The sequence below is a fragment of the Eleutherodactylus coqui genome, chromosome 2, assembly GCF_035609145.1.
Source record: "Eleutherodactylus coqui strain aEleCoq1 chromosome 2, aEleCoq1.hap1, whole genome shotgun sequence".
NCBI classification, from domain to species: Eukaryota; Metazoa; Chordata; class Amphibia; order Anura; family Eleutherodactylidae; genus Eleutherodactylus; species Eleutherodactylus coqui.
In genome coordinates, this window is record NC_089838.1 from 160,913,270 (window position 1) to 160,928,606 (window position 15,337).

Genomic DNA, 15,337 nt, shown 5'->3' on the forward strand with positions numbered 1-15,337 from the left:
GTACAGTAAATGTGGTTTCTAAACAACCCAATTTAGGGACCAGATTCTCAGTAGCATAAATTTCTGCACCAAGAGACTGCCTTCTAAAACAGATATTACACTTGAGTGACTGATCTACACTACTAAACCGACTTGTGCTGTTGGGAAGTAGCATATCAATGCTCCCAATAAATCTAAATTGGCATTTTACCTCACTCTGGAGCAAAATGCAACATTTAGCATCTTAACAGCATTTAATCTCTTTCTTGCTATACTATAATGAAATAAGATGGCTCTGGGAAGGAATACCACTGTCTAATAGATACCCGGAGCACAATCTGCAAAAATGGAACCATTTATACTGAGAGAATCACATTGTGGAAATAATGCATACAAGAAATAATTCAGAGAATGGACTTTTAATGAATAATAGAAAACATACCTTTATTCTATGAAATCGAACAATATCACCAATTTTATAAATTCTTGGAAGTGCATCTTGATTTCCACTAAAAAACGTGCACTTCAGCTTGACATTGGATTGGTCTAAAATTGTAACAACAGAACAAAAATCTGTGGGAAAAAAAAATGGAAAAGAAAAAATTACTATTTTACTTTATCAAATAACAATTTTATACCATTTTTATCTGGTCTCCTAGCATGTATGAATCTACGCCGATAGGCAACGTTAATTGCGTATGCACTGTGGATCAAACGCATCCATAGAGATCAATGGAGCCCATACACACACGGAATCCACAGTAAAATAGAGTATGCTGTGATTTTTCTTCTACTTACAGAATCTGTAATTCCTACCTGCAAGTGTGAGCGAACCAGCCAAAGTCTATGCATTTCAATGCCTGTGTATTACCGCGGATCATTCGCGCGGATGGCGAACATGGAGTGTGCAATTCAAATCCGCTCGTGTGAAACCCCCTAAAGTCAGCAGGGCCAAGTCTGCAGAGTCATTCTGCTAGCCCTGCTGACTTTATCCAGTGACAGATGCATTTTAACAGGAAGCTATTTAAACATATAAATTGTTACATGTATAGCAGTTAACAAAAGCTTGTAGCACGGGCTGAAAAGTGTTCAATTGTAACTTGTTACTAATGTATTAAAGCAGCTGAAGAACTAATTGTGATTGTAGAGATTTCTTTTGAATATGACAAAAGACTGGAGAGGAGTTCATACTAAGAAACAAGACTTCACTGAATTGTATACATCCCAATAACCCCTGGATATCCCACAGGAGTATATGTGGGGTACCCAAGATAGAACATGAAACCTTTCATTCTGTAGTCTTGGGGGTAAAGTCTCCTGGTGCAAGCCATGACTGACTCCTCGGGTTACATCACATCATGATGATTCCTCCGTAGACTGTTTTTGTGGTGTGGGTTGCCATTTCCTTCCCCAGTCATCTTTTACCCCCCAGCAAACTGGGTGCTCATTTTACCGACTTCGGAAGGATGGAAGGCTGGGTCAACCTTGAACCACACGGGGATTGAACCTACAACCTTCAGGTTGTGAATGAGAGCTTAGGACTGTATTTCTGCTGCCCTAACACTCTGCGCACACGAGGCTCTTTTTGTAGTCTTACCGGTCTTCAAAAATTCTTACAGTTCTTTATACAAACTTTTGTTTTTGTTAAGAATAATTTATTTATGTTCCCGCAAAGCACTCATTATTTTGCAGTTTCAAGGGAAAGCTAGGTAATTTAGAATATTTAATTAGCCTTGAATTATTACTAGACACTATATTGAAAATGTATTATTGAGTAAAATTCTGCCTAACTAGATTCTTGTAGCAAGCAAAAATTATCAAGAGCGCTGGACCCACACTCCTTGTCAAAAAAAAAATCCAGCTCCTAGAAGTAGTTGTCATTTTTCTGCAAAACTGCGGCATGCAGTTACATCTCAGACAGATATGCTAATCTAATATAAATAAGTCAACATGCTCATTCTTGCACTACACTTTGCCCCCTTTGCTGTAACTTTGGTGTATGATGTTGGTGTCATTAGATGACACACATGCTCACCGATGCCATAAAACCATCACATGTGAGTTTAAGGCCTCATGTCCACTGCTAAATTGTAATTTAAAATCTGCAGCGTTTTTCCCGCAGCATGATCCGCACCCCATAGGGATGCATTGGACACCCGCAGGTAGTTAAATACCTGCGGATGTCATTTTCCCCTGAGGCGCAGATTGCGTGTGCGGGAAAACACCCGCGGCATGCTCCATTTTTAGTGCGGGTCTCCCGCAGGCTTCTATTGAAGCCTATGGAAGCCGTCCAGATACGCGGCACACCCGCACTTGAATTTCTGCTCTCCGGCGCGGGAGAGCAGGAGTTTTAAAAAAAATGGAGCGTCCGGCACGTGCACGCGGCATGCTGCCGGCGTGCCGAGCACATCCGCCGGGCCGAAGAGAGAAGATCCGGCCGCGACGGAGGGAAGATCAGCAGCGTCCAGACAGGCAAGTTTAATCTTCTTTTTAGGCTTATGTCTGCAGGAAAGGAGGGACCCGCTGCGGGATTCTGCATGGAGAATCCGCAGCGGGACCGATTTTCCCCGTGGACATGAGGCCTTATACATTCAGGGACCTGTCAGGCGGGTTGAAAGTTACAATGTTAAGTCTATGGGCGGCGCTGCTGTGCTTCAGGCATGCGCTGGAATTAGTGAAGCATTGCTAAAAAACAGCATACACTGCATCATACACTGCCAAACCAAGAGCGATAGAGACGGACAAACAGAACAAGAGCGACCGATGAACAGGCAGAAAATCGCAATTGATTTACACTCGTGGGCAAGAAAAATTGCTTTTCCATAGCATGGATGGTATTTGCTGCAGAATCCAGAGGCAGACGCCCACCCGGATTCCGCAATGCAAATCTGCCCGTGTGCAGGCAGCCTAAGAAAAAACATTGGAATACTTTTACAAGGTGATTGAATACCACTATGCAACTGTGTCGTAGGAACAGGATGCTCAGAAACCAAAGAAGTGAATAGAAAAGGTACAAGCTATATAAAACTGAAGTAGCAATGTACTAACACAATAAACCGCTGTACTGGGCACACAGAAGCTTGAGGAGCGCTGAGCAGAAAATGCCCCAGTCACAACCAAAAAAATAGTCCATTCAGAAATGAGGAGAGGTATTGGAGTGTTTCATTGCCAAATAGCCATCGCTGTGGGTGTGGATTAACCCTTTAGTATAGAAGACTACTTGTATACCTGCCCCAATACGTTCTTCATGTATTATGCACCGTTGGCCTAGAGAGGATGGCCATATGATTGACCCAGTTGTTACATAAGGTTAAAGGAGATGTCCCGCGCCGAAACGGGTTTTTTTTTTTTTTAAACCCCCCCCCCGTTCGGCGCGAGACAACCCCGATGCAGGGGTTAAAAAACCCACCCGCACAGCGCTTACCTGAATCCCGGCGGTCCGGCGTCTTCATACTCACCTGCTGAAGATGGCCGCCGGGATCCTCTGTCTTCATGGACCGCAGGGCTTCTGTGCGGTCCATTGCCGATTCCAGCCTCCTGATTGGCTGGAATCGGCACGTGACGGGGCGGAGCTACACGGAGCCCCATAGAGAAGAGGAGAAGACCCGGACTGCGCAAGCGCGGCTAATTTGGCCATCGGAGGGCGAAAATTAGTCGGCACCATGGAGACGAGGACGCCAGCAACGGAGCAGGTAAGTATAAAACTTTTTATAACTTCTGTATGGCTCATAATTAATGCACAATGTACATTACAAAGTGCATTATTATGGCCATGCAGAAGTGTATAGACCCACTTGCTGCCTCGGGACAACCCCTTTAACTCATTTTGGGCATACAATCATTACTGTACGTGCATCATGTTAGTCATTTATGTGATGTGTGAGACATTTAATTTGGGTGATTTAAGGAACTTCTCATTGAGCCCTTAGTATAATGGAAACCTGCTTGCAGCCGCGCTGTGGCTGAGAGATTTCCTCCCAGCCCCCCTCATTACTAGGCCTTCCCTAGATACCTTTGCTGCCCAGTATGGCTCGGTTGTCTCACTTGAGGCTCTGGAGGAGGGAGAGCAAGTCTCCGCCCTCTGATTGACATCCCATTGGTGAGCAACACCACGCCCCTGCATCAGGGGGGCGGGGTTTGGAGCATTTAAACCAAGCAGAGCTGGCGCGCCCAGCATATCATCTAAGCTGGCTGCCAACCATCATAGCAGTCTGTTTATCTTATAGTTTAGAGGTTGAAGAACTGATGAAATAACTAGTTAGAATCTATGAACTGCGTTGAGCCTTAGAATGTGTGATTGGGTGTTTATACAGTTAGTCAGCAAGGAGGCTGATGTGTATCTGGTTAGTAACCTACTCCAGCTATTATCAGGGCAAGTCAGCTGGGCCCTTGGGTTGTGTATTGGATCATATAGCCAATGTTTGCTGACTTGATATGGTGGTGTATTGAGTATGGGACTTTGGACTGGAAATAATTGAAAGCATTCTAATGTAACCCTATCAGTGCCCTAATTAACCATTTAACATCCACTTTTGCTAGCTTTTGTTTACCCAGCTATCACACTAACGTGATCTATTGAGCCTGTATTAGCTGAGTGTGGGAGGGGGCTCTTTTTGGGGGAAGTGACTGTGGTCAAGTTTCTCGGTCTAGCCCCTCAGTTTTAAGCACCCCATATGTGCGAATACCCTTTTAGTTGTGAATGAGCACATGCGGGTATATATTATCACAGTATCTGAAATCTGTTCCACGACAGACAGAATTTTGCTGCTGTGGGTGTTTCAATGTGAAAATGGACATTGGGATATAAAAACCATAGTACGAGTAACCTCGTCCCACGTATGCATGTTTCAGGTATTGTCTTTTTCTGGTCATCTAACTTGGATATTTTCATTTATAAATATAAAAGTTATGTTTTAGGACATCTCTCTGACAAGGTGTGCTCCCGCATGTGGAATCCAACCAGTCTGTGTGAGACCGGCCTTAGACTACTTATTTTGGAAGTAGTATAAACCACTTAAAAAAAAAAAAGGAAACCCTTATTCTTGTTCTTTTCGGCTCTTCCTCCCCAAGTGGAGATTGCAGACAGCAGGCTGGATGTTTCTGTTGCTCCCCTGACTCTGTCCTGCATTGTCTGCCTACAATTTCCTGCTTTCTTTATACCATTTGTATCTGGTCTCCTAGCAACTTGCATGCAAATCAGTGTGCATACGCAATGTAATTGTGTATGCACTGCAAGTTGAATGCATTCATAGAGATCAATGGAGCCCATATGCGATAAACATAGAGCATGCTGCAATTTTTCTTCCGCTTGTGGAATTTGCAATTCCTACCCGCAAGTGTTAACGAACCGGCGAAGGTCCATGGATTTCAATGCGTGCGTATTACTGTGTATCATACGCGCAGATGACGATCGGAATCAGCTATTCAAATCTGCTCAGGTGAGACCGGCCTTATTTACATCAACAGTATGAGGAGGTCAGCAGCTTCAGGCTCGGCCTACAGGAGGGCACTGCGTGCCGAACACATCACAATGCAAGCAGAGCAGGTGAATATTGCTGCCACCGTTGCCAGACATCTGGCTGGCATGGATCTCTTGCAACCATTGAGTTGTAGCAACTTGCAGGTTGTAACATAATTCACTGTCATGGCTAGAGACAACACTGTGCTAGTAAGCCTGGTGTCACACGACTGGATATGAATTGCAGATTCCGCAATCAGCGGACGATCTGCGGTAAAACGCGAGCATTGAAAGGCATGCATTTTTGAATTTTCCTTCACACTCCCAGATACACATTGTGTATTCTGCGAGAGGGAGAAAAATAGCAGCAGCTCAAAATTACTGCTGAATCCGTGTGGATGGCCTCCATTGATATCGATGGGGGCGTCTGACCCGTAGCCCATTTGCAGTTTACATTACATATGGGCTGTGTGTAACTGTGTCATCCCGAAGAGACAGCGCAGAAAATACAAACTAACAACTAATGCACATGACTGCCTGCAAGCTCTGCGGTCATACGCAACACCAAGAAGCTCCGCACGCAGGCTCAGCGGCTGGGATCACAGTGGGAATCTGCTGTGGGCCTCCTGCACACAGGATCCCACCTGCTCATGATGCAAAACTTATGATGAGGAATTTTCAATAAATCGATAATGTCTAAACTTGCACCAAGACCATTGCATCTAATGTACAGATGGGTCACTTGCCTGCTGCAGAGGAAAACCCAAGCATGGGGTCTTCAGGAGGACATCAGAGAACAAACTGGGGACTTGGTTTGTTTAATATTAATGGGAGCGCCACCAGGAGGAAGAGTGAAGAAAGTACAAGTTCTTGTGCTATCAAGACGTCTATGGGACGGTCACATGACCTGATGGGCGGGGCTTCAGTCCCGGTGTCCATCTAAAGAACACCTACCTGTGCCTTTACTACGATATGGAAGCTTAAAAAACGTCACCACACCGAAGACGTTGGCCACCGTGTCCTCCTTCAGCTGGCCCAGCGCCGTGTACACGTACTTCTGTGCGGGACCCTGAAAGAGGAGCAGAGTGATGAGATAACGCAGCGCTGTCCGCCCGTCCCGTCTACAGCGCAGGCACCTACACTCATCCTGTGCAGACACAGCACCGGCACGTGACCAGCAGCGATGCGCGCGTTCTTCCCGCCTCTTCTCTACCTCAGCGTCCTCGCGGCTCACGTGACCACGAGGGGCGGTGCTCCGGCTCACTATGGGGCGGGCAGCTGGAGCGCTGTGTGCTGTAGCGGCTGTCGTTGCTCTTGTGCGCCCTCTGTAGGATGTGAGACGCGGGATGAGAGACATGCCTGTTCATTCCGGCAGGTTCTGCTTTTGCACGGAGCGATTATTGTTCAAAAAGATCCTTGGATCGTTGGAGTTTGAGCATTAATAGTTCAGTGTAAAACGGCCGCCGACTGAGCGACGAATGAGAGTTCGCTTCTCGTTTGTTCGTTTTATGAAGGTATACAAATCACTGCTAGTTTACAGTGCTGCGTGTGACCCGCGGTTGTTTAGTCGTTCACTGGTGCGAGCGATGTATCTGTATAGACGGGCTGCATGGGTGATCTGTGCCATTGTGCGCTCGTGCCAATAACAAATCACCCTAATGTGAGGTCAATGACTAACAAACAAAAGCGCAGCACTTGGCACGGCTTTATTAACCCCGTATGCCCAAATACGTTTGTCGGTGCAGAACATATTTTCGCATGAACGAAGTGAGGAGATGGCAAGAAGCAGGCAGATACGGGCGTGCCAAGAAGCAGGCAGATACGGGCGTGGCAAGAAACAGGCAGATACGGGCGTGCCAAGAAGCAGGCAGATACGGGCATTCCGGCAGATAGAGCAATCAGAATGCCAGTTCACATGTTACACTGTTCAAGCTTATTCACGGGAGCGTATATCGACCGCCGTTTTCACGGACGGCCGATGTACACTACCATCTGAGCTGTCTCCCTTCTTCCCTCACCGACTCTCTGCCTCTCTCCTCCCCTCTGGCTGTTTGCAATGGGAGGGGGTGGAGCTAAGCCCCCCCTCCCTTTGCTGGCTGCAGAAAAGGGGAGGGGGCAGGAGCTTAGCTCCGCCCCTTCCATTGGAAACACCCAGATGGGAGGAGAGAGGCAGAGAGTCGGGAAGGGGATAGACAGTTCAGATGGGAGTGTATATCGGCCAGCTGTGAAAACGGCGTCCGATATACGCTCCTGTTAACAAGCCCTTCCCGTGGAATAGAATGGCAATTAAATGCCTGATTAGGCCAGCTGTCCTCTTTTCCCTGCGTTGTACACAATGTAACTCCCTCCCCTCCCTTTTTTTAGCTGCCATACAAGTGGGAGATTGCTGCATATCACGCCAAAAGGCTAAGACCCGTATAAAGATGCGTCTGAGGTAGAGCGGGTCCTAACTTTTCTTGCATGAATATTTTGCGCATTCGTCTGAACGATGCCATTGAAATCAAAGGCTTCACTTGGTCGAGTTATACATGCGACTTTTTAACATGTCTCCACGAATACGTTCGTGTGGAATAGGCCTGACATTGCGGATGTGCGTCATTTTTTATGCATGTTGCTAGGAAACATCAGAAGAAAAAAACATTAAAGGGGTTGTCCCGCGCCGAAACGTTTTTTTTTTTTTTTTTTTAACCCCCCCCCCGTTCGGCGCGAGACAACCCCGATGCAGGGGTTAAAAAAACAACCCGCACAGCGCTTACCTGAATCCCGGCGGTCCGGCGTCTTCATACTTACCTGCTGAAGATGGCCGCCGGGATCCTCTGTCTCCGTGGACCGCAGGGCTTCTGTGCGGTCCATTGCCGATTCCAGCCTCCTGATTGGCTGGAATTGGCACGTGACGGGGCGGAGCTACACGGAGCCGGCATTCTACACGAGCGGCCCCATAGAAGACTGCAGAAGACCCGGACTGCGCAAGCGCGGCTAATTTGGCCATCGGAGGGCGAAAATTAGTCGGCTCCATGGGAACGAGGACGCCAGCAACGGAGCAGGTAAGTATAAAACTTCTTATAACTTCTGTATGGCTCATAATTAATGCACAATGTACATTACAAAGTGCATTATTATGGCCATACAGAAGTGTATAGACCCACTTGCTGCCGCGGGACAACCCCTTTAAGCTAGTGAATGACTGCGTGTGTACAATACACTGTGCAGGCGCCAACGCCACAATACGCAATTCCCTGCGCCAGTACAACGGTGTGATTTTTACAGTACAGTCGTGTGAGTGCAGTTTTCTGCAGGGCTCCGTACACTGAATACATGAAGAGGCGCGGATTAGAATGTTTTAATGAATTCAAAAAATGGTGATCTGTTACCTTTAGGCTAACTTCAAATGGGCGAGCGTGATTCTCGGCCCGATTTCACGCTCGCCAACATATGATTTTGCCGTGGATGCGAGGCGTTTTCATATCAAAACTTCATAGCATCACTTTGGGAAGAAGCAGTGGAGAATCGATTGCAGAGTTCCTCCCAATTTTTTTTTATTGGGGAGACCTTGAATCACATCACACCGCGTGCACATAGCACATGGCGCGATGTTGCTGCCGGCCCCATTGAAAACAATGGGCGATGCGAGGGGACGTCAAAAAATAGGATGTGACATGAATTTTTTCCTCTGCCACAATGCAAGGGAAAAAAAAAATCACTTGTGTATGGTGTTCATATTCGTGTCTAGCAATGCACAAATCTTGTGCGTTTTTTTTTTTTCACACGTGTGAAGCTGGCCTCAATGTACTCTATAAGGTATTGAAAAAAACTTTAAAATTTTCCAAGTAGGGTGAAACAGAAAAAAAATGTAATTGTGCCATTTTAGGGGAGGTCTTGCTTTTACTGCATTCAGGTTGAGCTAAAACTGACATGTTAATTTTATTCTGCAGGTCAGTACGATTACGGCAACACCAAATTTATATATGTTTTATGTCTTAAAGAATATATATGTAACATACTTTTTGTTGTCTGGTCTTTTTTTTCTTTTGTATTCCCCATAAGGGACTTGAACTTGTGATCGTCTGATCTGTTGCGCAACATACTGCAATACTGAGGTATTGCAGTATATTGTAATGTTACCAACAGCTGCATTGTCACAGACAGGGCTTTATAGGCTGAAATACATGAAAACCCTTGGAGCCTTTAACAAACTGTCATGTGAACTCATCAGCTTCCTGCTATTGTATTGTGGGCGGGCCATTGGGGCAATGGAGGGCCAGCTGCTTAGACGCCATGGTCTGTATTGACTGTGGCTTTTAAAGGGGTTGTCCCGCAAAAGCAAGTGAAGTTAAGCACTTCTGTATGGCCATATAAATGCACTTTGTAATATACATCGTGCATTAAATATTGGCCATACAGAAGTTATATACTTACCCCCTCCGGTGTTGGCGTCCCCGTCTCCATGGCGCCGACCGAAACCTTCTTCTCCCTCAATTAGACGCGCTTGCGCAGTCTGCCTCTTCTGTCCCGTTGAAGGGGCGACTCCAGTGTGCTCGCGCGCACAGCTGGTCTGCGCATGCGCAGAAGACCTGTGCGGTGCGAGCACGCCGGAGCGGCCCCATTCAACGGGACAGAAGAGGCAGACTGCGCAAGCGCGTCTAATTGAGGGAGAAGAAGGTTTTGGTCGGCGCCATGGAGACGGGGACGCCAACACCGGAGGGGGTAAGTATATAACTTCTGTATGGCCAATATTTAATCCACGATGTATATTACAAAGTGCATTAATATGGCCATACAGAAGTGCTTAACTTCACTTGCTTTTGCGGGACAACCCCTTTAAGCAGTTAAATGTCCAAGATCAGAGCTAGTTACAACCAAGGCTGTTGCCAGCAGCTGTCAGAAACGGCTGATAGCCGCCAGGTGTGAAGTGAGCTTGGCTTCCAGGCTTTCTTCATACAAGCCCTTGCCAATGTATGGCGGATATATTCATCATAGGTAGTTAAGGCATTAGATATCCATATTAAACATTCACCGCCACTGGAAGGCAATGGAAGTGTTCATTGACTGAGGGAAAATAACTACTCTGATTTGTTTCAGACCAAAGTCTCACAGCCTGGTTTTTAATCTGGATACCCAATAGAGAATTTAGTGTCAGCTGCTGGATCTTTTGCTTGTCATACTTGGATACAAGCGGTTGCATTTCCGTGTATGAGCTGTGCTGACGAACCATGTTTGAGATTAATTTTAGGAAAATGTCTCGGTCACCTGCTTACATCAAGACTTGCAATTTCCCATTGTATACACACATATTAGACCTCATCAGTTTTTCTTCGCTTCATTTCATTTTAACCCACAGTCCTAGAGGTTCTTAGATCTGTGTGTTACCCCTGCTGTAGACGGTGATCTATATGACTATAATTAGGAAAGCGTACCTGACTTTTCGGATCAAGCTGCTATGTGTGTGTGATAATGTTATTTCAGGCCATTATATGACTTATAGCCTGCATTTGGAGGATATAATTTGCCCCCCTCCAGTTGTTTAGACAAGCAGTCAGTTTTGACTGCGGTACTTAACTGAATAACTACTGCAAGCGGAGCCAACACTAATTGCAGCACTTGCCAGCGGCTGTCAAAAATACCTGATAGCTGCGCAGTATGGCATGGACTCGGCTCCTGAGCCCACTCCATACACCCTCTGCAATCACATGCTGTATATATGTGATGCGGTTTGGAAGGGGTTAAGCAGCATAAGATTTCTTAGTTGTAGGTACCACAAATATAAGGGTGAATTCTCACACAGCAGAGGCTTCGGTGGCCTCCCTTCATCTGAATGTACCCTATGGCACTGCACAAACAACCTCATCCACATATATAGAACAGAGTTTCATGTAACAAATCTGCCATGTGTGAATATATAACATGACGGTTATCATTAATTGGTTGTTCCAGGTTGAACAAGCCTGTGCTTATGCAGTAGCCAATGTGATATATCGCAGAAGTTCAAATCGCTTTATTTACCTGAAATAAAGTTTTTGTTCCAAAGATCACTCTAAAGTGCTGGCTACAAGGGAGTCTCTTTTCCTAATACTTTTCTGTCCAGTGCCTGTAGTCATGTGAGGTCTATCTCTAGGAGTAGAGACAGCAAGATGGATAACAGTATGGGGGGTATTGCCTCATGCTGCCCATGGAAGTCTATTGAGAGGGAGAGGCTCGGGCCAATATCAGGAAGACTCAAAGACATTGCTGCTGCAGCTAATAGTGTTTGTCTCACAGCTACTAAAATCACATCTACACTGCTCAATGCTGCTGTATAATATCCTTCATGATGATGTTACTTATGAGAGTATGCTACAAAGGGACAGAGAAAAGATATCCTTCTCTCCTATCTGTGCAGTCTATGGAGCCATCATAGCAGCAGTCTGCACCCAGCAGCTTAGGAAAGGCTGAAAATTAGATATAGCCTGCAGAGTAGTGATGGGAATTCTGCTGTTTTTACAGAGCAGGGTCATTTAGTTCAGCTCAGCAAGAAGAGCCAAATCTTTGAGTTCACAAACAGCTCTTTATTCTGTACTATTGCTCTTCGTGGACTCCTCTTGTCTCAGGACTTTACTGCCCTAGTCTCACTTTGAAAAGTCTTCAGCAGTGTTTCCTAAACTCTAGTCCTCACAACCCCCCAACAGGTCAAATTTTCAAGGTTTCCACAGGATTGCACAGGTGATGTAATTATTATCAATGCCTCAGCTATTGCCACTGGGATATCTCTATAGGATATCCTCAAATCATGACCTGGTGAAAGGTCATGAGGACTGGAGTTTGGGAAACACTGGTGTACAGAGAGGACGGCAGAAGAACAGGGAGTAATCTCCTCCTCTAACCCCCTTACTTCATGGTACAACTGATCCTTGCAGTATTTAACCCTGTGGGCTCTGGAGTAGCTACACAATTATGACCTATTGTTCAGACCCACCTTATACATGAGGAAAATAAGCTGCTTTCAGCTCTCAAACAGGAAATGGCTCCTATCGTTCACCTAAAGGAGCAGGCTCTGCAACCAACCTTGTTGTCGCTGCTGTGTCCAGCTGCCTTCTGGGGATTCTCTGCAGCTAAGTCCACATCCCTATATAGGGTTTAAAGGGTGAAAAACAAGGAATCTGTTACTATCTGCACCCAAATAGAGAACAAAAATATTATTGCTTTCTGCTATACATCAGTACACCTTTCTTTGCTGTATAGAATTGCGTAGCGGACTGTGCTATTTGATACAGAGACATACAGTTAAAAAAATTAAACTTTTTAACATAGGAAGCTGTGGGTGGTCCCTGCCTCCTGATGTACACTCTTTGTCAGAAGGAATTGTGGTGTTGCTGCAAAACCCGGCGTGCATTTACATCTCAGGCCTCTTTCACATGGGGACCTACACGTGCAATGATCACACGCATAAAAAAAACTTGCGGCTATTAGAACCAATGGTTTACTATGGGAATGTTCAGGTGTTTTTTGAGCATCTAAAATTCCTTCATCTAAAAGTTCCCATAGTAAACCATTGGTTCTAATAGCCGCAAGTTTTTTTATGAGGTGATTTTTGTGTGCGTAGGTCCCCATGTGAAAGAGGCCTCAGGCAGATATGCAAAAGATTTGAGCTGTGGTGCGATTAGATGAACGGTCATGCCACCTGAGACCCTAAAACGGGTTCCACACTTGGCCTATAAAAAGGCTTGCAGGGGCTACTTGTGTGCAGTGACCTCTTTTTACGCTTGTGCAGAGCTTGTTGACTACTAGACGCCTTTACAATGCAAAAAAGAGATTTTGCTCAGTTAACAGTGTTTGAGAGGGGCGTATTATTGGAATGCGAGAAGTTGGATGGTCATATCGATGAATTGACCGCCATCTGGACCACTTTGACCAAACTGTTAGGCGGTATTGGGACCAGTGGATGCATGTGGGCTCGCACACATGGCGACCGAGCTCAGGGCGCCCTTGACAGACCATCAGTAGAGGGGATTGTCCGAAAAGCATGAGCAGCTCCAACTGTTTCATTGAACACCCTCCAGAGACAGGTGACACCATCATCACAGGCCCCTGTGTCTGTCGTAACCATTTCCAGGAGCATGCCTGAAGGATGTTTGGTCCCACAGCACCCATTACATGTACTGCTTTTGAAACTCGTCCACCCTCAACCCTATTTGCACTGATGTCATGAACGACAAAACTAGAATGCCATGGAGTGGAACCAGATTGTCTTCAGTGACAAATCCAAGTTTAATTTGAACACTGACGACGGGTTGTGTTTGTGTCTGGAGACCTAGGGGTGAGGGCCTCTATACCGGCCCAACTAATGAGATCTTTATTACAGTTGGTGAAAAGTTAGGGTGGATTATTATGGGACAAGTGTCGTTCAAATAGTCGATTGAAATAGTTTTAATAGTGAGTTCTTAGCTTACAAACAACTATTGTTTATGTACTTTTTGACAGAGTGATTGTTGTTCTTGTTCACGGTCACTGAAGCGCACAGCTCTCAGAAAGACCTATTGCCTAGTCGTTGAAGGACAAACAACTATTTACACCAGATGATAATCAATCAACTAGAGACTATTTTTAGGTAAGTTGAAAAGAAGCAACCAGTGAACAAAGTATCACCCAACGCCAGGGCTGTGTTTACAGAGAACATCTGTCACTTACATTAGCACAATTGAGCTATTATTCAACTAATAGTTGTTTTATGTAAAACCCGCCTTAGTAACATGGGACAACCCCTTTTAAGTATAGCCTATTGAAAACCATAGTTATCAGGGATTGGTTACAATGGATGTTTATTATACATTGGCTTGTTACAGTGAAAATAAACATTGTATATACACCTAAACTTTTTTTTACTCCAACAAGACCACCATAATAAAGAGCTGGCTATATACGGAGACGCAATCCAAACTGGGCTACTTCTTTGCTGTATCTTTTCATGAGTGCTATGTGACGGTATATACAGCAGTTGCAATTAAGCAAAGTTTGATCTGGAATATCATGTATAGATTATCCCCTTTTTAACTAGAATGGAGATAAAAACACAAGTTAAATAGTGATAGATTGGAGCTGCATGAATAGAAAAGGTTAAGATACATGAATGTGGTAGTGTGAAATAAAGCTTTTTTTTAGATAATGCAAGTTAAATTCAGGTACACTATATAAAATGCTTGAATCTCTTACTTTAATCCCTGTAATTTGAAGGATTTGACAGCACAGAAGCTTTAAATTGCTTTAATAGCTTTAAGCACCACAAACTGTGTACTCTCTCTCCTGCAAACTTGTCCTATGTTATTATTTTTTATTATGAATCCATTTGCTTTTACTTTCTTAAAGAAAACTAAGATTCTAAAAATCCATAGGCTATCATTTTAACGCACAGTTGGTGCGCTAAGAAACCATCCTTTGTGCAAGATAATAATTGAACACCTTGATTTAAGGTACTTTTACACGCACCAATAGTTGCTGGAATGTTGGCTTGTGAACACAGCCCCAGAAAGGGCACTGAGCAAAAAGTCTATCAATCGCCGCTAATTTTTGCGTTTCAGGTCACTAAAACGGAACACCTGCTGAGCAGCGTTTTGCTCAGTGCAAGCAGGCAAGCTCAATCTTTAAGTGACTCCAGCCTGCATTCACTGGAACGAGTATCACTCCTCTGTAAAGCACAGTCATACCGTGTAAAGGTACATTTAGTCTATGGCGGTCAATAAAGGGTTGACCACTAAGTCATCATTACTTGACACATAGGCCACTCTCACAAACAGCGTCGGCAAAACGATGCGATTTTGATCCCAGCATTTTGCTGCGATTTTACTGCCATTTTCTGCATTCAACAGCGGTTTTTAACGCACCCTATCATTGTGATGGGTGATGAGGCGATGAAAATGCAGCAACATAGAG

The 15,337-nt window shown here is 45.0% G+C and overlaps 1 protein-coding gene across 2 annotated transcripts in view; it reads right to left on the bottom strand.

The window, feature by feature from the left end:
• Positions 1-6,682, bottom strand: part of POT1 (protection of telomeres 1) — a 59,805-nt gene extending 53,123 nt beyond the window's left edge. For both annotated transcript variants that reach the window (XM_066591860.1, XM_066591861.1), the window contains exons 1-3: positions 6,578-6,682; positions 6,392-6,506; positions 422-552 (exon numbers count right to left, since the gene is read on the bottom strand). In XM_066591860.1, the coding sequence (XP_066447957.1) occupies positions 422-552; positions 6,392-6,506; positions 6,578-6,583 (252 nt within the window). In that variant the 5' untranslated portion in view covers positions 6,584-6,682. The remainder of the gene's footprint in view (positions 1-421; positions 553-6,391; positions 6,507-6,577) is intronic.
• Between the last annotated feature and the right edge of the window lie 8,655 nt (positions 6,683-15,337).